Source organism: Chanodichthys erythropterus, chromosome 7 (genome assembly GCF_024489055.1).
Source record: "Chanodichthys erythropterus isolate Z2021 chromosome 7, ASM2448905v1, whole genome shotgun sequence".
NCBI classification, from domain to species: Eukaryota; Metazoa; Chordata; class Actinopteri; order Cypriniformes; family Xenocyprididae; genus Chanodichthys; species Chanodichthys erythropterus.
The window spans coordinates 3712014-3735610 of record NC_090227.1 but is presented as its reverse complement, the minus strand read 5'-3'; the positions used below and the strand labels follow the sequence as shown (position 1 = coordinate 3735610).

At 36.7% G+C, this 23597-nt stretch overlaps 1 protein-coding gene across 1 annotated transcript; it reads left to right on the top strand.

Annotated features, from left to right (window-relative positions):
• The first annotated feature begins 234 nt into the window (after window positions 1–234).
• On the top strand, window positions 235–22151 carry barx2 (BARX homeobox 2). The gene is made up of 4 exons (XM_067388928.1): window positions 235–514; window positions 13098–13383; window positions 18935–19019; window positions 19509–22151. Exons 1-4 carry the CDS (start codon window positions 328–330, stop codon window positions 19779–19781), a joined length of 831 nt encoding a protein of 276 aa, XP_067245029.1. The 5' UTR covers window positions 235–327; the 3' UTR covers window positions 19782–22151.
• The last annotated feature ends 1446 nt before the right edge of the window (window positions 22152–23597 follow it).

Genomic DNA, 23597 nt, shown 5'->3' with positions numbered 1-23597 from the left:
TGTACAGTGAGGGGGGAGTGAGAGAGAGAGGGTGATTGACGTGAAGTGTGTCGGCTGTTGCACACAGCAGTGCAGTAGTGACAGGATAGTTGGTTTATATAGCGGTGACTCAGAGCGCAGCGCGCACTCGCTGCATGAATGAGCGCGCGGAAGACACTGAAGTCACTATCAGCGCAGCACAGCTGCAACAGGACGCCAGAGCTGTTCAAATGACATGTCGTTTTAGATCTGTAACACATGAAATAAGTTTTACACAACTTTTAACAGGGCGAATATCAGAACTTTTGTCTTGAACGTCACGCGGCTGAAGGCGCGAATCTGGACACTATGCATTGTCAAGCAGAGCTGAGACTCGCGAGCAGCGCGCAGCTGAAAGCAGCCAGAAGACGATACAAGACCTTCATGATCGACGAGATCCTCTCCAAGGAAACTTGTGATTACTTCGAGAAACTTTCTCTTTACTCGGTTTGTCCGTCTTTAATCGTCAGACCCAAACCTCTGCACTCATGCTCGGGTAAGTGACGCAAATCACGTTTTCAAGAGATCTGAAATGCTGACTAATTTTGAATGGGTATTGATTTATTTCACTTTGTCACTTTTATATAGATCTATTTTTTATTTATTTTTTTCAAGAATTTCTTTGCCCTCATGACTGAAAAAGAAAACGCTGCACTGTAAAAAGCTGAACCCATCAAAACTAAAGACTGACACATTGAACTTTTTCAGCCCATGTTATTTCAGTAGGCCTCCTTAAGTAAATCGAGCCGAAAATATAGTTATAATATGATAAGAAAATACACACATTATTTTGACATGTTAAAAGTTTTAACAATGAAAGAATGTCAAGAAGAAATTTCAAAACAAAATGAGGTGATATGCATATGGCAAAATAATGGCTTTTTTAAACTCTTGCATTTTTTTTAACAAGTTGGAAAAATAGGCTACTTTTCCGAGTTCCCACGTATTTTTGATTCTCATAATGTTCATTTTAATACCCAGTAACTAGCTAAATGCACGGTTTTTGTTTTTAGCAAACCAATAATGAGAGGAAAAATATTACTGTTTCTTGATTCTGTATAGCCTACGCGAAGGAACTTTTAAGCGAAAGTCTATATTAATTCTATATAGCCTACACCGAACCCATTGTGTTTCTAAATTATATAGGCAACGCGAAGGAACGGCCAATAAACTGATGGTTATTAAATTTTATTTTTTTTTACCCCAAATTAAACAATACGTCCTCCTAAAAAAATAAACAGTCCTTAGATATTGTATATAGATTTCTTTACGCAGTAATGCGCTTTAACATATTCAGAGTTCCTGTTTAAAGTTGATTGGACGCATTTAAGCTCAAAACATGTTTGTAGGTCGTGAGTTAAACTGTACAGTAAACACCGTTTGTGCGATCAAGTTTAATTCGCATCCAACGTCAAAAACATACAAGATAACGAAATGGCTGACATTTAGTCTTATGATATAAAATGGTAGGCTTTGATAGATTTTCTTCTGAAGATACGTGATGCGTGATTATGTTTATCTGATTGGTGACTGATGCACTGATATCCATCTGCCCCCAAATACACATAAATATTTTATTTGCACCATATGCATATAGCTCAAATTATATTTTACATTTAAAATAGTAATAATAATAAATAATGTTATGACAGCTGAATAGATCCCTTTGAAACATCACCACACCTCCCTGATGGTTTATCAATGCACAGTGAGACCTCATCATATTTCATCTTTAAACTTTTTTTTTTTTTTTTTTTTACCACCATTTGGGCGTTTTGTGTCAATGACCTCAAGGTACTGGTGTGTGCACATTCATTTAAACTGTCACATTTATAACGAGTTGGGTATCTGTGGTAAAATAACGACATCTTCTCCTCTTACTTGCCCCAAGGAGCACAAACTCTTGGAAGCCACAGGACATTTATCTATTTAGAGAACTGTTGCCACACTCTTGACTGTGCAACATAGGATGCAGTCAGGTATGACATCCTGAAGCAACAGGTGCAATGTCATTCCATCATAATGAGAAGCATCGAGCAAGTTCACAAGACATTTTTAAATGTTCCTGGCATGTCATTAATCCGGGTTGTAATGCATCGGCCAACATGGGATGTGCACAAAAACGTTTGACCCTCAAGATCATGATTGTATCGGTAGCGGCACCCGTGTAATTTGGTTTAAGGGATTGATTAAGTGCATCCAAAGGTTTAGCAAGGACTTATCTCTGTGGTTTCCAATGTGATTTTCCAAACAGGGCATCATCACAGATCAGATATTATTCTGGTTGTCAAAGCCAACTCACTGTTCCATATACTCACTGCATATAATAATGCCCTATATTAACACTTGAAAATGTATCCATACCAGGCCACTTAATTATTTATGTTTTGTCTGCTGCTGTACGACCAGATAAAATCTCCTTGTCTCGTAAAACTAAGTGTTACTTCTGATGCTTGTAAGACAAGCAAGTTTTTCAGGTCGGAATGACTGATCTCACAGCGAATCTTGTTTTGCTTTGATAGATAGCTTTATAGGTACATATTTATCTTTGTTTCGAAAACCTTTAACACAAAACCATCAAAACATTTCCTTTATTTAGTCTGCTCATTTCACAACCAGGCATCAATAGAGCATATTAAAATGATGACGATGGTTGAAAAGCCAGATTTTTGAAACTGACTGGAAATTGCGTGTAGGTATTCATTACGCAAACCAATTGGTTACACTTTATTTTTGTTACAGTGTACAGTTAAGCACTAAGTAATATTAATTACATTTAGTTGAATGCAAAATAAAGTGTTACTGACAAATTAAAGTGATTTAGCAGCAAGTGTTGCAGTGCAAAATTCCAAACTAGGCCAGAAAAGCCCCAAGTATCCCTCTCCGGACTCGATGCGTGTTGACAGAAAGCATCTTCGCTCCCTCATACCTGCTGTGCAGTTTGTGAAATCGGAGACACTTCCTCTGAATGGAACCATGATAAAAATAGATTTAGTAGTTCACTTGATTTCTTCATACACAACCCATCAAAAAAACACATAGGTTACGTATGTCTATGCACAACAAAACATGCACACAGACGTATACATACATATGAAGTCATAAACAAGCACATGCTTCCCTCTGTTTGTACGCCCAGCTGTGAGGTACGAGGAGTTTTGGCAGGCCGGGGCGGGGGATAGAATATCCAGCCCAAATATCAGAACGCTGCGCACACTGTCTCTTTTCAAGTCCGAGGGGTGTGAGATATTCTATATGCCAGCACATCAATGGATGGTAATGCTTAATATAGAATGTAGCTGGTATTAAGACTGGCACTCACTGAAAGGCCACCGGCCCTGGACTCTCTCACATAGAGAGGTATCTGTCATCACTGAACTCATACGCTGTCGCCACTAGGAGCCACTGTAAGACACGTCAAAATACAACAGGAGAGTCTGCAGTCAATTAGTTGAAAATGACATGCAAAACAAGTAATTATACATATTCAGATCTAAAAGACATTTAAGAGGAATATAAATAGTGAGTTCCATTGTGTCCCTGTCAGTCTGTTTCCAAACTCAAACATGATTGAATTCAGCCCTGACTACTTCCGCCTACACGTGCCTTGATACCACTTCAATCAGTCTAAATGTAATATGAAACTAAATATGAAGATACATTTCTAGCTATGGCCCCTAAAATGGGTCATAGGCTACCTTTAATATTACCTGAGCGGTGAAATTAAAGGGTTAGTTCACCCCAAAATGAAAAAAAAAAGTCATAATTTAATCACTCTCAAGTTGTTTCAAACCTTTATGAGTTTCTTTGTTCTGTTGAGCACAAAAGAAGATATTTTAAAGAATATTTGTAATCAAACAGTCGACGGTATACTCTAAAAAAAATGCTGGGTTAAAAACAACTCAAGTTAGGTTGAAAAATGGACAAACCCAGAGATTGGGTTGTTTTAACCCAACAGTTGGGTTAAATGTTTGCCCATCCAGATAGGTAGTTTTATTCAACTCAACTATTGTTTAAAAAATACTCTAATGCTTGCTTAAAATGAACCCAGAGTATGTTGGAAATCAATATTTATTAATATGTTTAATAAATGAACATTTATTAATAAGTTTAATGAATAATAATTAAACAATAAACATTTATTAAATTGCTTATTAATAAGGGTTCACCTTTTGATTATTATTGTTGCCTCAAGTAATTATGTGTCTGATTTTTAATTTCCAACCTATTTAGGGTTCATTTTAAGCCAGACATTTAAAAATTTGTAAACAATAGTTAGGTTAAATAAAACTGTCCAGTATGTTGGGCAAACATTTAACCCAACCGCTGGGTTTGTCCATTTTCAACCCAACTTGAGTTGTTTTTAACCCAGCATAACCCAAGTGTAGACATTGACTTCCATACTAGGAAAAAATACTATGAAAGCCAATGGCTACCACCAACTGTCTGGTTACCGCAATATCTTCTTTTTTGTTCAACAGAAGAAAGAAATTCATACAGGTTTGGAACAACATGCGAGTGAGAAAATGATGACAGAATTTTCTTTTTTTTGGGTGAACTATCCCTTTAAATACTCTATAAAACCATACTCATTAAGGGATGTGCATTAATTGCATGGACGAAGAACATAATGTGTTTAAAATGCATATACACAGTTCAGTCGAATGATAATGGCCACCGTGATTTCTGCCAAGTAAGACATGTTCCTGGATCAACATAGTTTGTTCACATATCGCGCCTAAAAATGTGTGGAAAGCACATCTGCGTCGCTTTCTCTTCCTTTCCACAAGCGCTTGCGCTCCTGTGGCGTCTTTCATTGCTATGCAACCATGAACTCCACGATGACGAGGAGATATCAGCGAAGGATTAATTGATTTCTAGCTCTTGCATTAGCTTTACTACTACATATATTTATGGAGATGAGAAATAAAAACCCGGCCTGTACACTTATGATCAGCTGTTTGGCTGAGCTTTCAGTTTTGTTACAGAAAGGCCATAGCTGATCGGTTGGTCCTTGTCACATGACCTGCCGTGCGCTTGCGGCATTCTGAAAAGTTGAGAATTTTTCATCTCGATGTGCCTGGAAAACTCAATGCATGCGCGTCACTTCCATTATGAGCGCGCCTGCCTACGTGTGCAAAAGACGCAATATGTGAACGGCCCCTAACAGGTGAATAACACTGATGTAGAAGCACCTAACATTGGTTGTCAGGCTAAAATTGACATGAACTGTAAAACTGTCTCTCAAGTTTGACTGGTTGATTGAAATGTTGTTCCAGGATGTTGTTGCACTTGGTGAAATCATGTTCACCGCATCATGTGCATATACAGGTCCTAGTCCTACCCACTTAAAAATATATAGGTCCTATCCACTTCAAAATTTGACCTGAGAGTGTAATAACAGGTTTTAATATTTCGTTTGGAGACATGTCTGTAACTATAACGCAGGAAAGGCTTTTAGAAGCATTTTCTGAAGGGAGGAGAAACAGATAAAAATCTGCGATAGTTTAATCTCATATGACAGCATGCTGAAAAACAGCCTAATAGGAGGATGAGTTTCCCTTAGAGGAGTAAACGATTGCGAGACCGATCACAACTGTCCACAACTTGTCTTCACATTTATTAACTGCAGACAATAAAAGCGGATGTCTTTCAGATGAGAACCAGTTATGTTCACACAGACACACACACACACACACACACACATAAACAAAACGCACAATTATGGATGTATTTTGTCACAATTGTCAGACCTCACCCATGATGCAACCCAGAGGGTGTGGCTATACACATTTATGGAAATGCATTAACTGGGTATTATGGATATCTATTGTGAGATCTGTATTCGCCTTTGGGCAATTATGAATGCCAAATAATTCTCAGGGTTTTGTTTCATGTCTAAACATTTACAAGTATGATAGACAGAAGTATACACTGCGTAATGTTTTCCCGATCTTAACACTTTTTAGTCAGAATGGATGTTGTTAAATGCCTGGAAGAGTCAAACAGAGTCAAACATCAGCTGCATGAACAAACATTATCATGCAAGAGCAAATTCGGCTTGCAGAATGGAAAATTTAGAAAAATATCCATTCACTTGCAGAGTCTATCTTGTGTGTTTTTTTCTGTTCTTCCAACTTGCTGGATAGATTTAATAGATATTGAGAGAGAAAAACTCAAACGAGTGATGAAGCAGTAAATCTGTCACCACATGGCCCATCCAAAAAAACACAATGTACCGTGTTATTAAGAGTTCAAATGTGCATCAGGTGCCAAATGAAATCATCTCTCTGGAATCCAATCAGTCAAGGAAAATAAGACAGGACTGAAAGAGCGCAATCAAGAGCTTAACGTTTGCTACTGTTTTTTGGGGAAAGCGTGAGGTTTACAGCTTGATTGTGAGTATTGAAAACTTGACACTTCTCTCCCAACACATGAATGACAAGTCAAAGTGTTGAACTCTGTTGAAAGCAAAACGATTTCCTGAAACCCGGATTGTCATAACAAGGAAATGCAACACCAAAACCGCCTTGGATATTTTTAGGTCAAATGAAATGTTACTGCTTTTTTTAGAACACAATTTTCACACTACTTTTCTCAAAACATGAGCAGGAATTATCCTGCCTTCACATGCTTTCGGAATTATCGTAAATACGAGTTTCCTAGGTAAAAAATTGCACATGAACGCGCTCCCATTTCCCATTTTGAATGCGATGAGCTCGTAATCACGACTTCAGAAGTGGGAATTATCAAATTTCCCATAGCATGTGAAGGCAGCATTAATCCAGAATTGTGGCATCAAAATAATAAGGCCTCGGGAAAATGATCTCATTGACTCGTTTAAGTAAGATGGGATAATTAACTGGGATCTAGGATACAGTTAAGCAGCTTATTAATTGTCTTATTACTAGTGTATATGTGACCGAGGTGTAACAGGTTGATGATGAATTTGCTTGTCTATTTGTCTGCTATATATAAATATTTGTTCTTTATAATTATCATTCATATATACAAAACATATATACATTATAATTATATTTACAGATAACTGTAGATAACTGACTGATAGACATTACGATGAGACTATTGGGATAGATTTTGAAGAAAGAATAGGGAGAGAAAGACAGAAAAACAGAGATAGACAGAGGAGCCAGAAGGGATGTCATGCCTAGACGTGTTGCATTGATAGCAATGAGATCATCCTGATTTGTGTGCAAATGTAACTGCATGCATGTTTGTGCATTTGTGTGTGTGGAAAAATTCCCTGTCCTTCCACTATGTTGCTCACAAAAACATGTTGTGTACAGAGGTCCCTACCGTATGCTAGGTCTGCCTCAGTGAAGTTAAACTATCTAGAGTGGTTTTATCTGCATAATAGTCATAGTCAGATATTGTTATAGTCAGATATTTAGTGATTCATTCTCCAGCACTATAGAGTACTGCAGGGATGGTGTATTTTTGTAGGCCAAAACCTGGAGACGAGTTAGCATTTTAGCAATTCCGGTTCCATTGTCCCAAAGTCATTTTGGTTAAAAGCCTAAAATAAGGTCTGTTAACATTAGCTCACAACATAATACTCCACTCATGATTTTTTTAAAGCTTTTACTTCTCTCAAAAAAGGTGGTTGATAACAAGTGTCTAAATGGGACTACAGAGGCTGTTGGGGACATTAAACATCATTACACCGAACAGGTAAACTTATCTACTCACTAGTCGCTTTCAAAGAGTTGTCGGAAGCTTAAGCCTAGTCCACAAGTACATGGGTATTTCCTGCATAATTAAAAATAAAAATCGCGTCCACATGAAAACGTAAAAACGTGCTAAGAAGCGCTGTCAAGAGCATGCCAAACCAACAGGTGGCGATGAAACCCTAACCGTAAAGCCATATTGGCCAATCAGAAGCCTGGAAAAAAAATGGTTATTATTGGTTCCGTTTCCGGCATCACTAGCCAAAATCTCTGGCTTTACTGGCTACACAACAACACTGTAACCAGTTTTTCTAAAAATCTTCACCCTGGCAGGAGTTTTTTGTTTTTACGGTCGGTTTTAGTGATCTGATACTGCGCATAGAAAAAGCTGCAGCTGACTTCTTTAAAATTGCAGTTTCTAAAGAAGCTGCTAAGCGGGTAATTCGGAAAGAGATATTTTGTGAGCTAGTTAAAACCGGAATCCTGCCTGTGGATTCAGAAGGGATTTTGGAGGATATTGGGACTGCAGAAGAAGCTGCTTTTTGCGGATCTGCCTCCCAGTATTGATCCTGTGGTTTTGAAAATACCGTGTTGGTGTGGACAGGGCATTAGTGGTGGTGACATTGAAGTCGTGGGACTGTTGTAGTAGTTTTTTTTTTTTTTATGGCCTAAGGATGGCTCTTTATTTCTGGTGATTGTATTTAGGATTCAAAATTCATAAAAGTTGTGTTCATTTGTGAATATTATCTTGATGAACACAATGTGTAAGTATCATACATTTCTGTTGATCACAGAGCTTTTTTCTTTTTCTTTCTTTTTTGCAATAATTTAAAAGCCTATAGAAAAATCATGTTGTTTTTTTGTCGAAGGAACCAGGATAATGCTTACTTGCAGGTTGGCCTACAAAAATCACTGCAACACTTTATAGACTTACTATAGCCAACCAGATTTACAAGTACACTGCGATATATTATTTTAGTGAAGGAAATGCAAAAAAAAAAAAAAAAAAAAAAAAAAATCTTGCTAAATGGCTAAATAGCTTGTTAACTGTTGGTGTCCCAGTAGCAGGACACTTGGCATGCTTTTTTTTTTGTCTTTCCCCCCTATCAATCACATATTTCATTAATCAATATAAATTAGGTATCATTTGAAAACTTAAACTCTCAAAAACCATCGTTGACTTTATGATGGAAACAGTACTTTAAATCCTTTTAATGGGCTCAATTTTTGTGATACCAACTTCAAATTTGGAACACTACTTGGTTAGACATACGGCTTTGATTTCCTAGCATTTTAGAGTCCAAATTATTTTGTCAAATATATATTTTGGGTTGCACTTTATTTTACAGTACACGTACTTACAGTGTACTTACCTAAGAAAAAGTTTTTTTTTGGCATGATTCGAGCGTTTAGAAACTACATTTATGAGCCGGTTGTTGTTAGATTTCATTGGTGATTTCAAATGTGAAATTTAATCGTAAAGTTGGCGAACAGTTTTGGAGAATTTGATGTTTCCCCATTCAAAGAGATTGCATGATGCCCAGGATGCCCGAGAGGCGTTTCAAAGATGGCCGCCGAGTGAAATGACTTGTCTTAAAGGGACTTTGGTAATATAAGGTAACTACAGGGGTTTAGGTGTACATTCAGGGTTATTACCCAGTTATTATAATTTATGTAATAAGTACATAGTATGTAAATGGGGAACAGGACAGTAAAATAAAGTGCTACCATATTTTGTATAAAATAAAATATGTTTTGTTCAGTACATTTGCTTTACAGAAAAATTACACTTAAACTTACAACTTTTTTACCCTTTCATTTTCACTTGAAGCTGCTTTCACTTCTGCAATAATCTTCTTTAAAAAGAGACTGATCTTAGGTCTGTATTCCAAAGCATTCATGAATTACAATCATTAATGTTCAGATCTATGCTCAAAAAGGACAGTGACAGTGAACAGGTTGAGTATTTAAGAGATTAAACCACTACAAATAAAAAACCTTAATGCTTTTAAATGTAATCAACTTATGATGCTTCCTTCAGGTCATATTCAATGAGGAAATGATTTTTGATAAAACATTTGGCTTTACTACAGTCATTTTTTTTTTTTTTTTTATCTAAGCAGTCAAATGATCAGATAAGACATCCCAGGCATTTACCGGGATTAAATAAGATTGCAATTTGCCTGTGAAATGGACATGACATCATGTATTCATTTCACAAAACGCTCTTCCATACTCACTTTACTTAATAAATCAGAGGATCAGTTTTTTTTTTTTTCTTCTTCTTTTTTTCTCTCTTGGAGGTATTATACGCTCTCTCTGCTCAGACGGGTCCCGTGTTGCATTTTATGGACTCTGGCGTCTCGCTGATGTCTGAATAAAAAAAGAACAGGAGACAAAGAGAGAGAGAGTTGGAAATATTAAACTGTAAGGGAGGGCGTACAGATGCCCCAGTTAAAAATTATTACCCAGAGTGCATTGTGTCGGTGACAGCGTGGATCATAGGAGAGTCATTATCCTCGTAGTTCAGTGTAAAACACCAGTTACATCACCACAGCAGACCTCCAGTTCATGCACCTTACATCACACAGGGCAAAACTCTTAACACTTACCTACACCATTAGTGACGGTGGGTCGAGACCATTACAAGGTTTGAGTTCACTCGGACATGACGCTTTTAAAACTCTGGGTTTCAGCTGGCTCACTTTAGCAGATTGTAAACTAGATTTTACAGTCATGTATGATGTTTAATAGATTCGATAAGAGAATAACTGTTCCACAAAATGAACAATGAATCATTATTGATTCATTGACTTTACAATATTGAACTGAATTTAATTTATTAAAAGGATAGCCCCTTGAGATGAAACATCTCATTTTCGAGGGGGTCCCAAAACACATGCCAAACACAATACAAAATACAACACATTTGAAACAAACAACAACAACAACAGCAACAAAAATAACGTCAGTTAAACAGACAAGCATTTCACTCCCCTAATCATCAACATACAGTCTACAACTGTATTAAACAAACAGGAGCATGTACACACAAGACATACATTTTACTGCAAAGATGAAAATCAAAATGTACTTGCACCCTGAAATACAACTAAATAAATAAGTAAATAAACAAAGTGAACAAAATAATTGCTAAATATTGGTATAGGAGCCTTGATTAAGAACATAAACAAGTTGTTTTCAAATAAGAAAAAAGATTAGTCCTGAAAAGATGAAGAAGATGTGATTAATCTAAGAGAAGAAGGGCGATTGTTCTAGTCAAATGGAGCCTTTTATTGAAATGAGCTGAGGCCAACTTCAGTACAGGTTCTAGGGACAAATAAAAATGGATGCTGCATATGATGCAGGGAATAGGAGGATGTAAATCAGCCAATCAAGAGTTTCATAAAGTGTACAATGATGGGTTCTATAAGGACATATCTAAACAAACCTACATAAAGAATTATGGACAATATTTAGAGGTTTTAAATTGGTGCCTGAAGTATTTTGATAAACAATATCAGCCTAATCAATATTGGGAAGAATTCATTGAGAAATATATATATATATTTTTTTATTTTTTTCTGACTTGAAATGAAAAGCAGTTGATTGAGCGATAAAGAGAACTTAAACAACCATACGATTTTTTAATAATAAAATCAATATAATGCTTTATTAATTAAATAAAAAAAAATTATCTGTTAATATAATTTAATAGACCTGAGCTAACATGAACTAACAATGGACAGGAGTATTTCTAATTTTTGGTAGACACTGATGACAGTGATGTCAGAAACATTTTGTCGTTGCACTTTGCACTTTTTTTGTGTGTGTTTTTAAGGCCTCTTAATAAAGACTGTTTGAAGATCTGACGATTATGTGCAAGCTTTCCTATGTTTCCGCCATGGACTAAAAAATAAATTTCACAATTCTGACTTTTTTTTTTATATAGTTTATATCTCACAATCCACACTTTATGACTCATAATTGTGTTTATATCTCACAATTCTGAGAAAGTCTGTATTGTGAGAAAAATGCTTAGAATTGTGTTTGTTTTGCAATTCAGACTTTTTTTTAATCAAAGTTGTGATATAAACTTGAAATTTAAAGAGGTAATTGTAACTTTTTATCTCACAATTCTGACTTTTTTTCCTCACAATTGGAATTTCCTCACAAAAGTTTTATATGTCACAATTCGGACTTTTTTCAAGCAATTCCACGTTTATAACTAATAATTCTGAGAAAAAAAGTCAGAATTCCGAGTTATAAACCCGGAATTGTGAGAAATAAAAGTCAGAATTCCGAGTTATAAACCAGAAATTGTGAGAAATAAAGTCAGAATGCCGGGTTATAAACCCGAAATTGTGAGAAATAAAGTCAGAATTCCGAGTTATAAACCCAGAATTCCGGGTTATAAACCTGGAATTGTGAGAAATAAAGTCAGAATTCTGAGTTATAAACCTGGAATTGTGAGAAATTAAGTCAGAATTCCGGTTTATAAACCTGGAATTGTGAGAAATAAAGTCAGAATTCCGAGTTATATATTCGGAATTGTGAGAAGTAAGAATTCTGAGTTATAAACCCAGAATTATGAGAAGTAAAGTCAGAACTGTGAGTTATAAACTTAAATTTTGATTTAAAAAAAAGGTCAGAATTCCGAGTTATAAACAGGAATAGTGAAAAATAAAGTCAGATTTCCAAGTTATAAACCTGGAATTGTGAGAAAAAAAGTCAGAATTCCGAGTTATAAACCCGAAATTGTGAGAAATAAAGTCAGAATTCCGAGTTATAAACCCAGAATTCCGGGTTATAAACCTGGAATTGTGAGAAATAAAGTCAGAATTCTGAGTTATAAACCTGGAATTGTGAGAAATTAAGTCAGAATTCCGGTTTATAAACCTGGAATTGTGAGAAATAAAGTCAGAATTCCGAGTTATATATTCGGAATTGTGAGAAGTAAGAATTCTGAGTTATAAACCCAGAATTATGAGAAGTAAAGTCAGAACTGTGAGTTATAAACTTGCAATTTCGATTTAAAAAAGGTCAGAATTCCGAGTTATAAACCGGAATAGTGAAAAATAAAGTCAGATTTACGAGTTATAAACCTGGAATTGTCCGAATTGCAAGCTTTTTTAGATTTACTGATTCTGTGGCAGAAAAAAAAAGCTTCCATACTTTCAAGGTTTTTTTATTATGATTTGACTTTTGGGCCTGTGCATCAGTGTTTGGCCCAGTTGTTGATATTGCTTTTGAGTTACAAATTTTAACCAACGTGACCTTATCAGGGCCCGAGCACCAATGGTGCGAGGATCCTCTTGGAATTGCTCACTTTATTATAAAGTGTTGCCGCTTAATACATAAGACCATTATGTTGACTGTGTGCTCTCCCAGGCTCTACCCCTCTGAGAACGTACCCTCTTCTCTCCGTGATCACACACCAGCCGCCCAGCAGCCTTCCGCAGTCTCCGCACCTGCCCCTTCTCTCACCCCAGCACCCGCTCACCTCAGAGCCCACTCCCAGCGAGACGCCCGTCAGCATCAGCAGCGAATCAGAGACGGAGCACTCCACCCCGCGGCTGAAGAAACCCCGCCGCAGCCGGACCATCTTCACAGAGCTGCAGCTCTTGGGCTTGGAGAAGAAATTCCAGAAACAGAAATATCTCTCCACTCCAGACAGGTCAGTGGTTGTAAAGGAACCATGACATCGCTGTGATCGCTCAGTAGAGAGGGTTTTTACACTTGATTTTACAGTTTGTTAGGGCAGTTCTCAAGTATTTGTATTATATATGGAATAAATTCCATATATATATATATATATATATATATATATATATATATATATATATATATATATATATATATATATATATATATAATTTTATTTATATTTTTATTCCTGGGAATTGATTGGAACATACCAAATTGAAAGATTACAAATTAAAAACATTTTTGAATTTGGCAAAATGTGCTACAGTGAATCTTGCACAATGAAACCTTTAACATTAAAAAGGTGCATAGGAATTTGATTTCATGCTGACTTTAAGAAAGCAGAGCAATTATGATAAAATAATTCTAAGTATATATAAAGCCTGAAATAAACACTTTAACCTGTAGGAAATCACTGTTAGCCAAACTATTACATTGCTCAGTGTTGTAGTTCAGACGACAGTAACATACGCTTTAACCACGCTTTGAATTGCAAAAGAAGCCTTTAAAAGAAACACTACCCCATTCAAGACAACAGGGACGCATGCCAAGAACAGCAAACAAAAATGTATTACATTGATTTCATGCCAATCATTTAAAGCACACACAGGTGTATTTAAAAAACTTTTGGGCCTTGTACAGTGAGATGAGGTAATCTACGTGTCGTGGGTCTTCTCGCATGGGACAGTTTTTCGGCCATAACACATTTTCCATTTCAGTTTGGCTCTGTGTTTAGATTTGGCCAGAGTGGATGTGTTTCCATTATGGCCTAAAGGGTGTATTTGAGTAAAAATCCCACAAAATCAGTTCTGTCCCAACTACAAGGATTCTGAGCGTGTCTGCCACACACACACACACACAAACACACACACACACACACACACACACACAAATTCTCAGAATTTTTGGTCAGACACAGCCTAAGGATGGATTCTGTCCTTCAGCGACATATGAGCTGTCAGACATAATTGTCTGAAAACTGTCAGCACCACCAGACATGCAAAGCTAAGACAGCCGCCACAAGACTTTCTTACATACTCACTCCACTTATATTTATTTTTGTTTTACAGATAGCTCTTGTCTTTCATAAAACAAGAAAGCTGTTTTCAAGAAAAAAACAAAAAATATTACCATGCATCATGCTATGACTCAAAGTATTGTAAACAGGACTGCATGCGTCTTGTGGAGGAACATTGTAGCCGGAGCTACTTTTCTCCGTGTATGTCTATGGCGAGTCACGCAGTTACTGTGATACTCTACAGCGAGTCCTACCAGTCTGGTCTGAAATAGTCCGAATATAAACACTTATTATAAGTGTACCATAATGATTCAGCATAAGACAAAAACACGGTTTGGAAAATGGATTCATGTTGTATATTATCATTATATAATTTTTGTACATTTTTAACACAAAAAAAGTTGCAGACTGCAGCTTTAAAGTACGAAAAAGTATGAAAGTAAACACACACACACACACACACACACACACACACACACACACGTTTACTTAGCTATCCAAATGGGGACATTCAATAGACGTAATTGTTTTTATACTATACAAAATCTATATTCTATCCCCTAAACCTACTAATCACAGATAACTTTCTGCATTTTTAAAAAGCCTTTAATTACTTTATTTGATACCAGTTTTACAAATGAGGAGGTCCCTAAAGGGAGGTTTTTGGAGATTTTGTCAGGTTTTGGTCACTTCTGGGTACAAATTTGTCCCCAAAATATAGTTATGTAGGAACACACACACACACACACACACACACACACATGAACATCAAAATATGAACATGTTTTATATTTTTTAAATGTTTTAAATATGAGGGAAAAACAAAATATTCAACTTTAAGGTATTTATCCAACAAAATGATTTGTTTTTCTGTTCTCACAATAAAATTGCCAACCAAGGATTTTCTATGCCTCAAGTAAATTTGCAATATATTACAACAATATATTAAAAAAAACAAACAAAAAAAAAAAAACAAGTCCTAATATTGTTTTATTCCAATATCAACCAAATCAGGCTGATAAATAATAATAATAATAATAATATGTAACAAAAATAAAACTATGCATGATTGATCCTGATATAGTGACCAATATATTATTCATTCCTAATTTATAATAATGTCATTTTCTCAGTAATTGCTGACCCAAATATTCAGTTTTCCATGAAAAGCTGGCATGAAAGAGGCCTGTTTTGTTGGGTCCTGTCAGGTCAGTTGGGAAGCTGTTTCTGCTGAGATTTTGGCTCAAGGCCGCTTAGTTCATAGCTAGGTCATGATTAGCCTGTGCTCTATCACTCTGTCACACACATTGCCTCAGGAACGAACAAATTCATTCATGGCTGAATGAAAAACAAGTGAGGGAAATTCCTCATCTTCTGGCAAGTTTGAGGAATGGGCCTCAAAACGCCTCAGGTTTGTGTTTTATCAATCTCAAAGACGACCTCAAGGTGTTGTGCTGTTTTTGGCTTGTCCACCTAGGCCACACAATCAGAACATGAAAGCAATGAACATGTCGCAATATGGAGCATAATGATTTATATCATGAAGTTTTAATGGTTTTTTATGAGGCAGAGATGATTATAATCATCTTCATCATCATTATGAATAAATGTCAGAACCCAAGCTGAGATTAAATTAGGCTCATATTTGCAAGGAACGTGCCAGCATTGGAATGTAGTGTGTGTGTGTGTGGTTTATCTCTGAAGAATAATAAGCACAAACACAGAGGTGCTTTTCTTACCGCCAATTACAGCACAGAAAGCAGCCACAAATGACAGAGCTTGACTGAAAAAAAAAAAAAAAAATCCCCACCACTTGTAGTCATACGTTTTGCTTAAACATAACTCAGTGGGTTATGACATATGTTACACTTAGCAAATAATTAAATAAATAAATTTTTTATGTTTTACTCTCTCAGTTTGCAAGACTGTTAAAGTTAAAGGGTTAGTTCACCCAAAAATGAAAATTCTGTCATTTATTACTCACCCTCATGTCGTTCCACACCCGTAAGACCTTCGTTAATCTTTGGAACACAAATTAAGATATTTTAGTTGAAATCCGTTGACTCAGTGAGGCATCCATAGCCAGCAATAACATTTCCTCTCTCAAGATCCATTAATACTAAAAGCATTTTTTAAATCAGTTCATGTGAGTACAGTGGTTCAATATTAATATTATAAAGTGACGAGAATATTTTTGGTGCGCCAAAAAAAACAAAATAACGACTTATTTAGTGATGGCCGATTTCAAAACACTGCTTCAGGAAGATTCGGAGCACAAATGAATCAGCATATCGAATCAACTGTTCAGAGCGCCAAAGTCACGTGATTTCAGCCGTTGGCAGTTTGACACACGATCTGAATCATGATTTGACACACTGATTCATTTGTGCTCCGATGCTTCCTGAAGCCGTGTTTTGAAATCAGCCATCACTAATTAAGTCGTTATTTTGTTTTTTTCTGGCGCTCCAAAAATATTCTCGCCACTTTATAATATTAATATTGAACCACTGTACTCACATGAACCAATTTAAATATGTTTTTAGTACATTAATGGATCTTGAGAGAGGAAGTGTCATTGCTCCCTATGCAGGCCTCCAGAGCCATCGGATTTCAACTAAAATATCTTAATTTGTGTTCTGAAGATTAACGAAGGTCTTACGGGTGTGGAACAGCATGAGTGTGAGTAATAAATGACAGAATTTTCATTTTTGGGTGAACTAACCCTTTAAAGTACAGTTAAAGTATGCTCTAAAAAATGCTAGGTTAAAAACAACCAAGTTGGGTTGAAAATGGACAAACCCAGTGGTTGGGTTAAATGTTTGTGCCGGGTAGTTTTATTTTTACTCAACTATTGTTTAAAAATGACTAAATGTCTGGCTTAAAATGAACCCAAAATAGGTTGGAAATTAAAATCAGACACATAATTACTAGAGGCAACAATAATAATCAAAAGGTGAACATTCATTAATAAGCAATTTAATCAATTTTTATTGTTTAATTATTAGTCATTAAACTTATTAATAAATGTTTTTATTAAAGATATTAATACATGTTGATTTCCAATGTACTTTGAGTTCATTTTAAGCAAGCAATATAGTATTTTATTTATTTATTTATTTTTTTAAACAAAAGTTAAATATTTAAAGTTAAAAAGTTAAATTAAAAGTTATTTAAAGTTAAATAAAACTACCCAGCAGGTTGGGCAAACATTTAACCAAACTACTGGGTTAAAACAACCCAATTGCTGGGTTTGTCCATTTTCAACCCAACTTGGGTTGTTTTTAACCCAGCATTTTTTAGAGTATACAATGGAAAAACTCTTGTCTCATGCACAACTTAGACAGAAGAAAAAAAAAAAGAGGAAATATAAATAACAAACAGATAAAGAGACGAGGAAAGACCAAAGCAAGGGCTTTTGAGAGCGAGTGTTAATCTGCTCATTTCCAGAAGATCTCTGCACCTCATATGACTCTCTGAGAGGCTCAGCAGAGGAGGTGCGTAATCCTGCTTGGCTGGTGTGAGCGACTTTGATTGTAGATGTAGCAGAAATCTGTGCACTTGTTTGATATCTGGCTCTCTCGTTCCCTCAAATCCCATCTCACATGTCCCCTCCTTGCCTATCACATTACGGCAGACCAATCGCTGCATTAGTCATGCGCTGCCTGCCCAAGTGCCCCGAAAAGATCCCCTATTGCCTTCGGGCAAGTCAGGAGCTCCATGACTGGATTACCTTATCCTGTATAGATAAAGCGTGATGGCATTCCACGGGAGGTCTGCAATTACATTCGGCCTGGGAAGACTCCTTAGTTCAGAGCTTGGCAGAACTTTCTGATATGTCATGCCAGCTTTGGGAATTTTGCAGTGATTAGATATACATCTGCACTCTAGATGGCCACCCACTGGCTTTTATGTGTAAGACAACAGGTGACTTTGGGATTTCGGTCAATTACTTTCAGTTCTGAAGTTTCTGCAGTCATTCTTGTTACTTGCTTGTGAGTTCCATGGGTCAGAATGCCACTTGTAGGCTCTGCTCCTAAACCTAGTTACCTAAACATGGGTTTTCATGTTTTATAGGGACTTTCCATAGACATAATGATTTTTATACTGTACAAACTGTAAATTATATCCCCTAAGACTAAACCTACCCATCACAGAACACTTCCTGCAATTTTACATTTTCAAAAAACATCAAACCTTGATCTAGAAGCTGTTTTCCTGATGAGGTCCAAAAAATGTCCCCACACACACACACACACACACACACACACACACACACACACACACACACACACACATACACACACACACACACACACACACACACACACACACACACACTTATTCCTTTTAATTATCATACCACCTTATTATTTGGCATAAATATGTATCTTAGGATGTAGCATAATTTAGTTTCTTGGACTTACTTTTGGAACAGAATAATGCCTTTTCATTTGTGTTTGATTTATGCACTTTCATTTAACTTGCACTTTGTATGTGTGTGCAGACTGGACCTGGCTCAGTCTTTGGGACTCACACAGCTCCAGGTGAAGACATGGTACCAGAACAGACGCATGAAATGGAAGAAAATGGTGAGTTGAACGAGCTTGCTCAAGGCTATCATCACAAGTTGATAGGATTTTCTAGCTCACAAACTTAGATCGTTAAGATACTGTCAACTTGTATCAATAAAAACATCTGTGTTGAAAATCCACCAAAGCTTTCTGTGTGGAAATGGAAACTCTGAGACATATCATTAAAAATCCATTAGACAGCTTTGAGCTGCCCTCCTCAGCACTCAATAGAGTCAGTGTGTGTAACAGCTACGACCCCGGGCTGCTCAGTGAGTGTGTGTGGGACAAATGAGTGATGATTTAAAGGACAGTACAGGTCTACGTCAGCGCGATCAACCTCTCAAGCAGGAACAAAAGATCCACAACGCGTTCACCTCTGAGAAAAACAAGCACGAACGACCAGCCCATATGGCTATATATCTTCCCTTAATCACTGTAATAACAATCCTCACCTTTGACTAGGCCCACATTTTTCACATGTGTGTGTGTGTGTCCGTGTTTCTCTAGGTGCTAAAAGGAGGACACGAGGCTCCTACCAAGCCTAAAGGCCGACCTAAGAAGAACTCCATCCCAACCACAGAGGAGATCGAGGCCGAGGAACGGCTGGCGGCCAGACTGGCAGAGGAAGAGAGGCTACGAGCAGAAGTGGAAGAGAAAGTCTTCCAATCTCAACCTCAAGATCTCAGTACATCCACTACATCTGCTGAGTCCGTATGTCCTGAAACCCCGGAACGAGAACAGGCCCCTCCATCTCCGTCAGAAGCAATGACGACCAGCTAAACGCAGCCATGCTGATGCACAACCAAAGACAGCTACTGAAAGACTTTTGAAAGACAGTTGAACGGCTTCCCAAGCCTGATTTTCAGTGGCCCCAAAAAAGTATAGGGGTACTTTAGACACACAAAAATGTGTGAGTGTCATTGCAAAACAACAAAACATCAAACCAAGTGGCTTGTATAACCAAAAAAGATTTTCAAGAGAAACATTTCACAAAAATATGCTTTTGTAGGTTGTACAATTGGACAACATGTTCAGAGTTCACCTGTGGTTACTCTGATAGGTATGGAAACTTGTTTCTGCCACTAAACAAATAAATACATTCAGAATTGCGAGATTTAAACTCAAGAGATTGCAAGATTTATAAAGTAAGAATACGTTTTTATCACGCAATTCTGACTTTATATCTCACAATAAATCTTACAACTTTTTTTTTTTTCTCAGGATTGTGATATAAAGTCAGAATTGTGAGTTATAAAGTCAGAATTGCATGATTTAAAGTTGGAATTTTGACTTTGAATCACGCAATTCCGACTTTATATCACTCACTTCAGACTTTATAACTCGCAATTCTGACTTTATAACTTGCAATTCTTACTTTATAACTCACAATTCTTACTTTATAACTCACAATTCTTACTTTATAACTTGCAATTCTGACTTTATATCGTACAATTCTGACTTTATAACTCACAATTCTGACTTTAAATCATGCAATTTTGACTTTATATCATACAATTCTGACTTTATAACTTGTGATTCTGAGAAAAAAGTCAGAATTGTATGATATAAACAATTGCAAGAAAAAAACTCAGAATTGTTAGATAAAAAGTCACAATTACCTTTTGTATTTTTTAGTTCATTACGGAAACAAGCTTCCATAGATAGGAGAACTGACTTCATACATCCACTAAAAATCACATTGTGCCCATTTGTTTGCAGATTTAGTTTTCTAATGCAATGACATGCAGGCATTTTTCAGTACGACTAAGTGTTCAAATACTTTCCACTACATATGTTGATGCAGTGATCAAGATTGTAACATTGCTTTAAATGTTTCTGTCATACAGCTGCCTTTCTGAAATGTATTTTACAAAACATTTTATATTATGCTGCCAAAATGAATCGCACAGACTCACCAGTACAGCGCCTTCTATATGAACAAACAGTAAGTGTTTTTTCTTCTTCTCTGGATATGTTCCTCTCTTTCCCTGTAAATATTACCTGTTTAATTGTGCCTGTAGTTTACGGTGCACCTGTGTACTGTAGCTTGGGATTCTGTGCCAAAACACATATATCTGAGAAGCTAAAGTGCCCTTTGAGGTATTTTTTTTTCCTTCTTTTACACATGCATGAAGCTGTTGCCATTAAAAGTTAATAGGACGGGTTAGCATGAATACCAGTGTAAACATGTACAGAGTTCTGGATTTCACATGAGAAAATGTGGCTCTTTTTAAAGCAGGATTGTCCAGTTTGGGTAAAGATTAGCTTTATCCATTTAACATCTCAATGGATAAAGAATCTGTCAGCTTATACAGAAAAAGAACATAAATTTTGAGAAAACATTAAAGGTAATATTGATCTAGGTAAAGCTTCCAAAGTGCCCACTCTCTGCCAAACAACAATGTGTTTTTCTTTTGCTATTTGCAGAGAAAATGAGTTTCTTTTGTTCGTTTTATGCGTGACATGCTTCGACTTCATTGTATTTCAACCGAATCCTTTCTTCAAATCACTTTTTTTTTGTGTGTGTGTATAACCTTTGCACGGCCATTTAGTACTATTCTTTGAGGCTGAAACACATGACATATGAACTCCCAGATGGAGCATGCTAGCTATTGTATGTTTCTTCCCATTTCATTCCCTTTGAATAAAAAAAAAAAAAAAAAAAGTTGAACCCTTTTCCCCCTCTGTGGTGTGGCGCAGTATGACACCACTAAGTGCAGGCTGGTTTTATTACTGTAAGAAAAACCACTTAATCTGTCAGGGACGCAAAGCAATTAATAAATCAAACTCGCACTAGTAGAAAAAAGAAAAAAAAATGGCCAAAAAAAATCCGCGGGACATGTCGAAGCCCGCGGGAGCTCGGCACATGCCTACAGCTGACTGACAGCCCACAAATACATCATCACAGCCTCTTCTGTTCTGCATGTCATAAGCTCCGTTTCAAACCGTTGATGCCTTTTGCAAAGATTTTATTTGTATAGTTGTTTTTCTGTGTTTGGCTAACAACAAATATTGAAAATATATTCCTTCTTTGATATAAAAACACTATTTTTTCTGGTGTACATACTGATTTTTATTGGGTGAGTATTATTTTGTTTTGGAGGAGAAGACTATATAGATAGATATTTGAGGAGAATGCTTTTTCACCCAAACGTTATGTCATTTTTATTGTATGTGCGTGTGTTTGCATATTTAATAACATTTAATAAAGATGCCATTAATTTTGGAGATCTGATATGATGATTTCTGTTTGTTGATTGTTGATTTGCTAGATAGACATACTGTAGAACACTGCAAAAAAAAAAAAAAACAGACTCTAATTTGTGCTGCTCTTGATAGACTGCATTGGTAATTATGGAAATGATCTGTGTTTAATGTGCACATTGTCAGTAGATCATGCGCAAAACTATCCACTCCCATCTGCGCATTTATGGGATTGCGCTCTCATGCTAATTTGCCCTGTTTAGTGCACTTGTGCTCTTGTGGACTCACAATGGCCACCATGTGCCTGTTAAATCCACAAGACCATAGGGTGTCCCATCTGTCATTTTAGGTCTCAGAAGGGTACTCGTGAGCGCCCTCTTTGCGGCTGATATGTGCCCTCGATGCACACTTTTGCCGAGGCCATGAGCTCTGCAGCAGACTTAAACCCGACAGTCAAAGCGGCATCACGTCATGAAAGTGTGGAACATCGCGAAGGCTTCCATTTGGGACAGGTCCGGAGTATTTTCTTGTAAAATGCACTAAAAAAGGTTAAAAAGAGATGCTCATCCAACTGAAGAGGAGGTGCAACCAAAAATAAAAAACTCATCTCAACTGAAGAAAAAAAAGGTGCAACACTGACACTTAGAAGAAAAAAGTAACAAGTAACATTTCGGCCATTGTCAAGGCCTTCATCAGACTTCATCAGTTGTCTGATGAAGGCCCTGACAATGGCCGAAACATTACTTGTTTTATGGTGTTTTCACAGATGGATCGTTTGTTTTGTTCTGAAACAGGGACTAAATTTATTACAATATTGCATTTTTGTTTTTGATCCGGTTTGCTTTCAAGGCGTACCAAATGTGTTTATGCAAGTCACATGTGAGTAAACTGTCCTCATATTGGTCAGAGTTTTTTCAGCATCATCCATCAAACTGATTGACAAGTTCGTTCCATGAGCTTATTGTTGAGACACACACAAACACTATACAAATGTAGCCGCCATTCTCACTGTTAAATGATATACTACATTCATTTTAATGCTGTGGCAAATTCAAAAGCGCTCTCTCTGGATCTCCCAGCACTGTCTGCTAAGCTAACTGTGTCAAGACCATATGTGAATGTTATAATGCAGCTAGAGCCGGAATCAAGGCTCCGTCCGGTCAGCATTCTTGCACGGAGAAGTGCAATTACACAACATTTTAAGATGAAGAGGCACTCTTTGGTTTTCAACTACAGTAACTAACGTACTCACTCATAGAATCAGACACTACTGCTTTATATATAAACAAATTTCCCATTATGAATTACGATACGTTCGTAGGTCCATTGGATCGGATTGCTTTCACGTCTCAAGCAAACCGCTCCAGAGTTCATTTGAAAGTGTACCGAGAC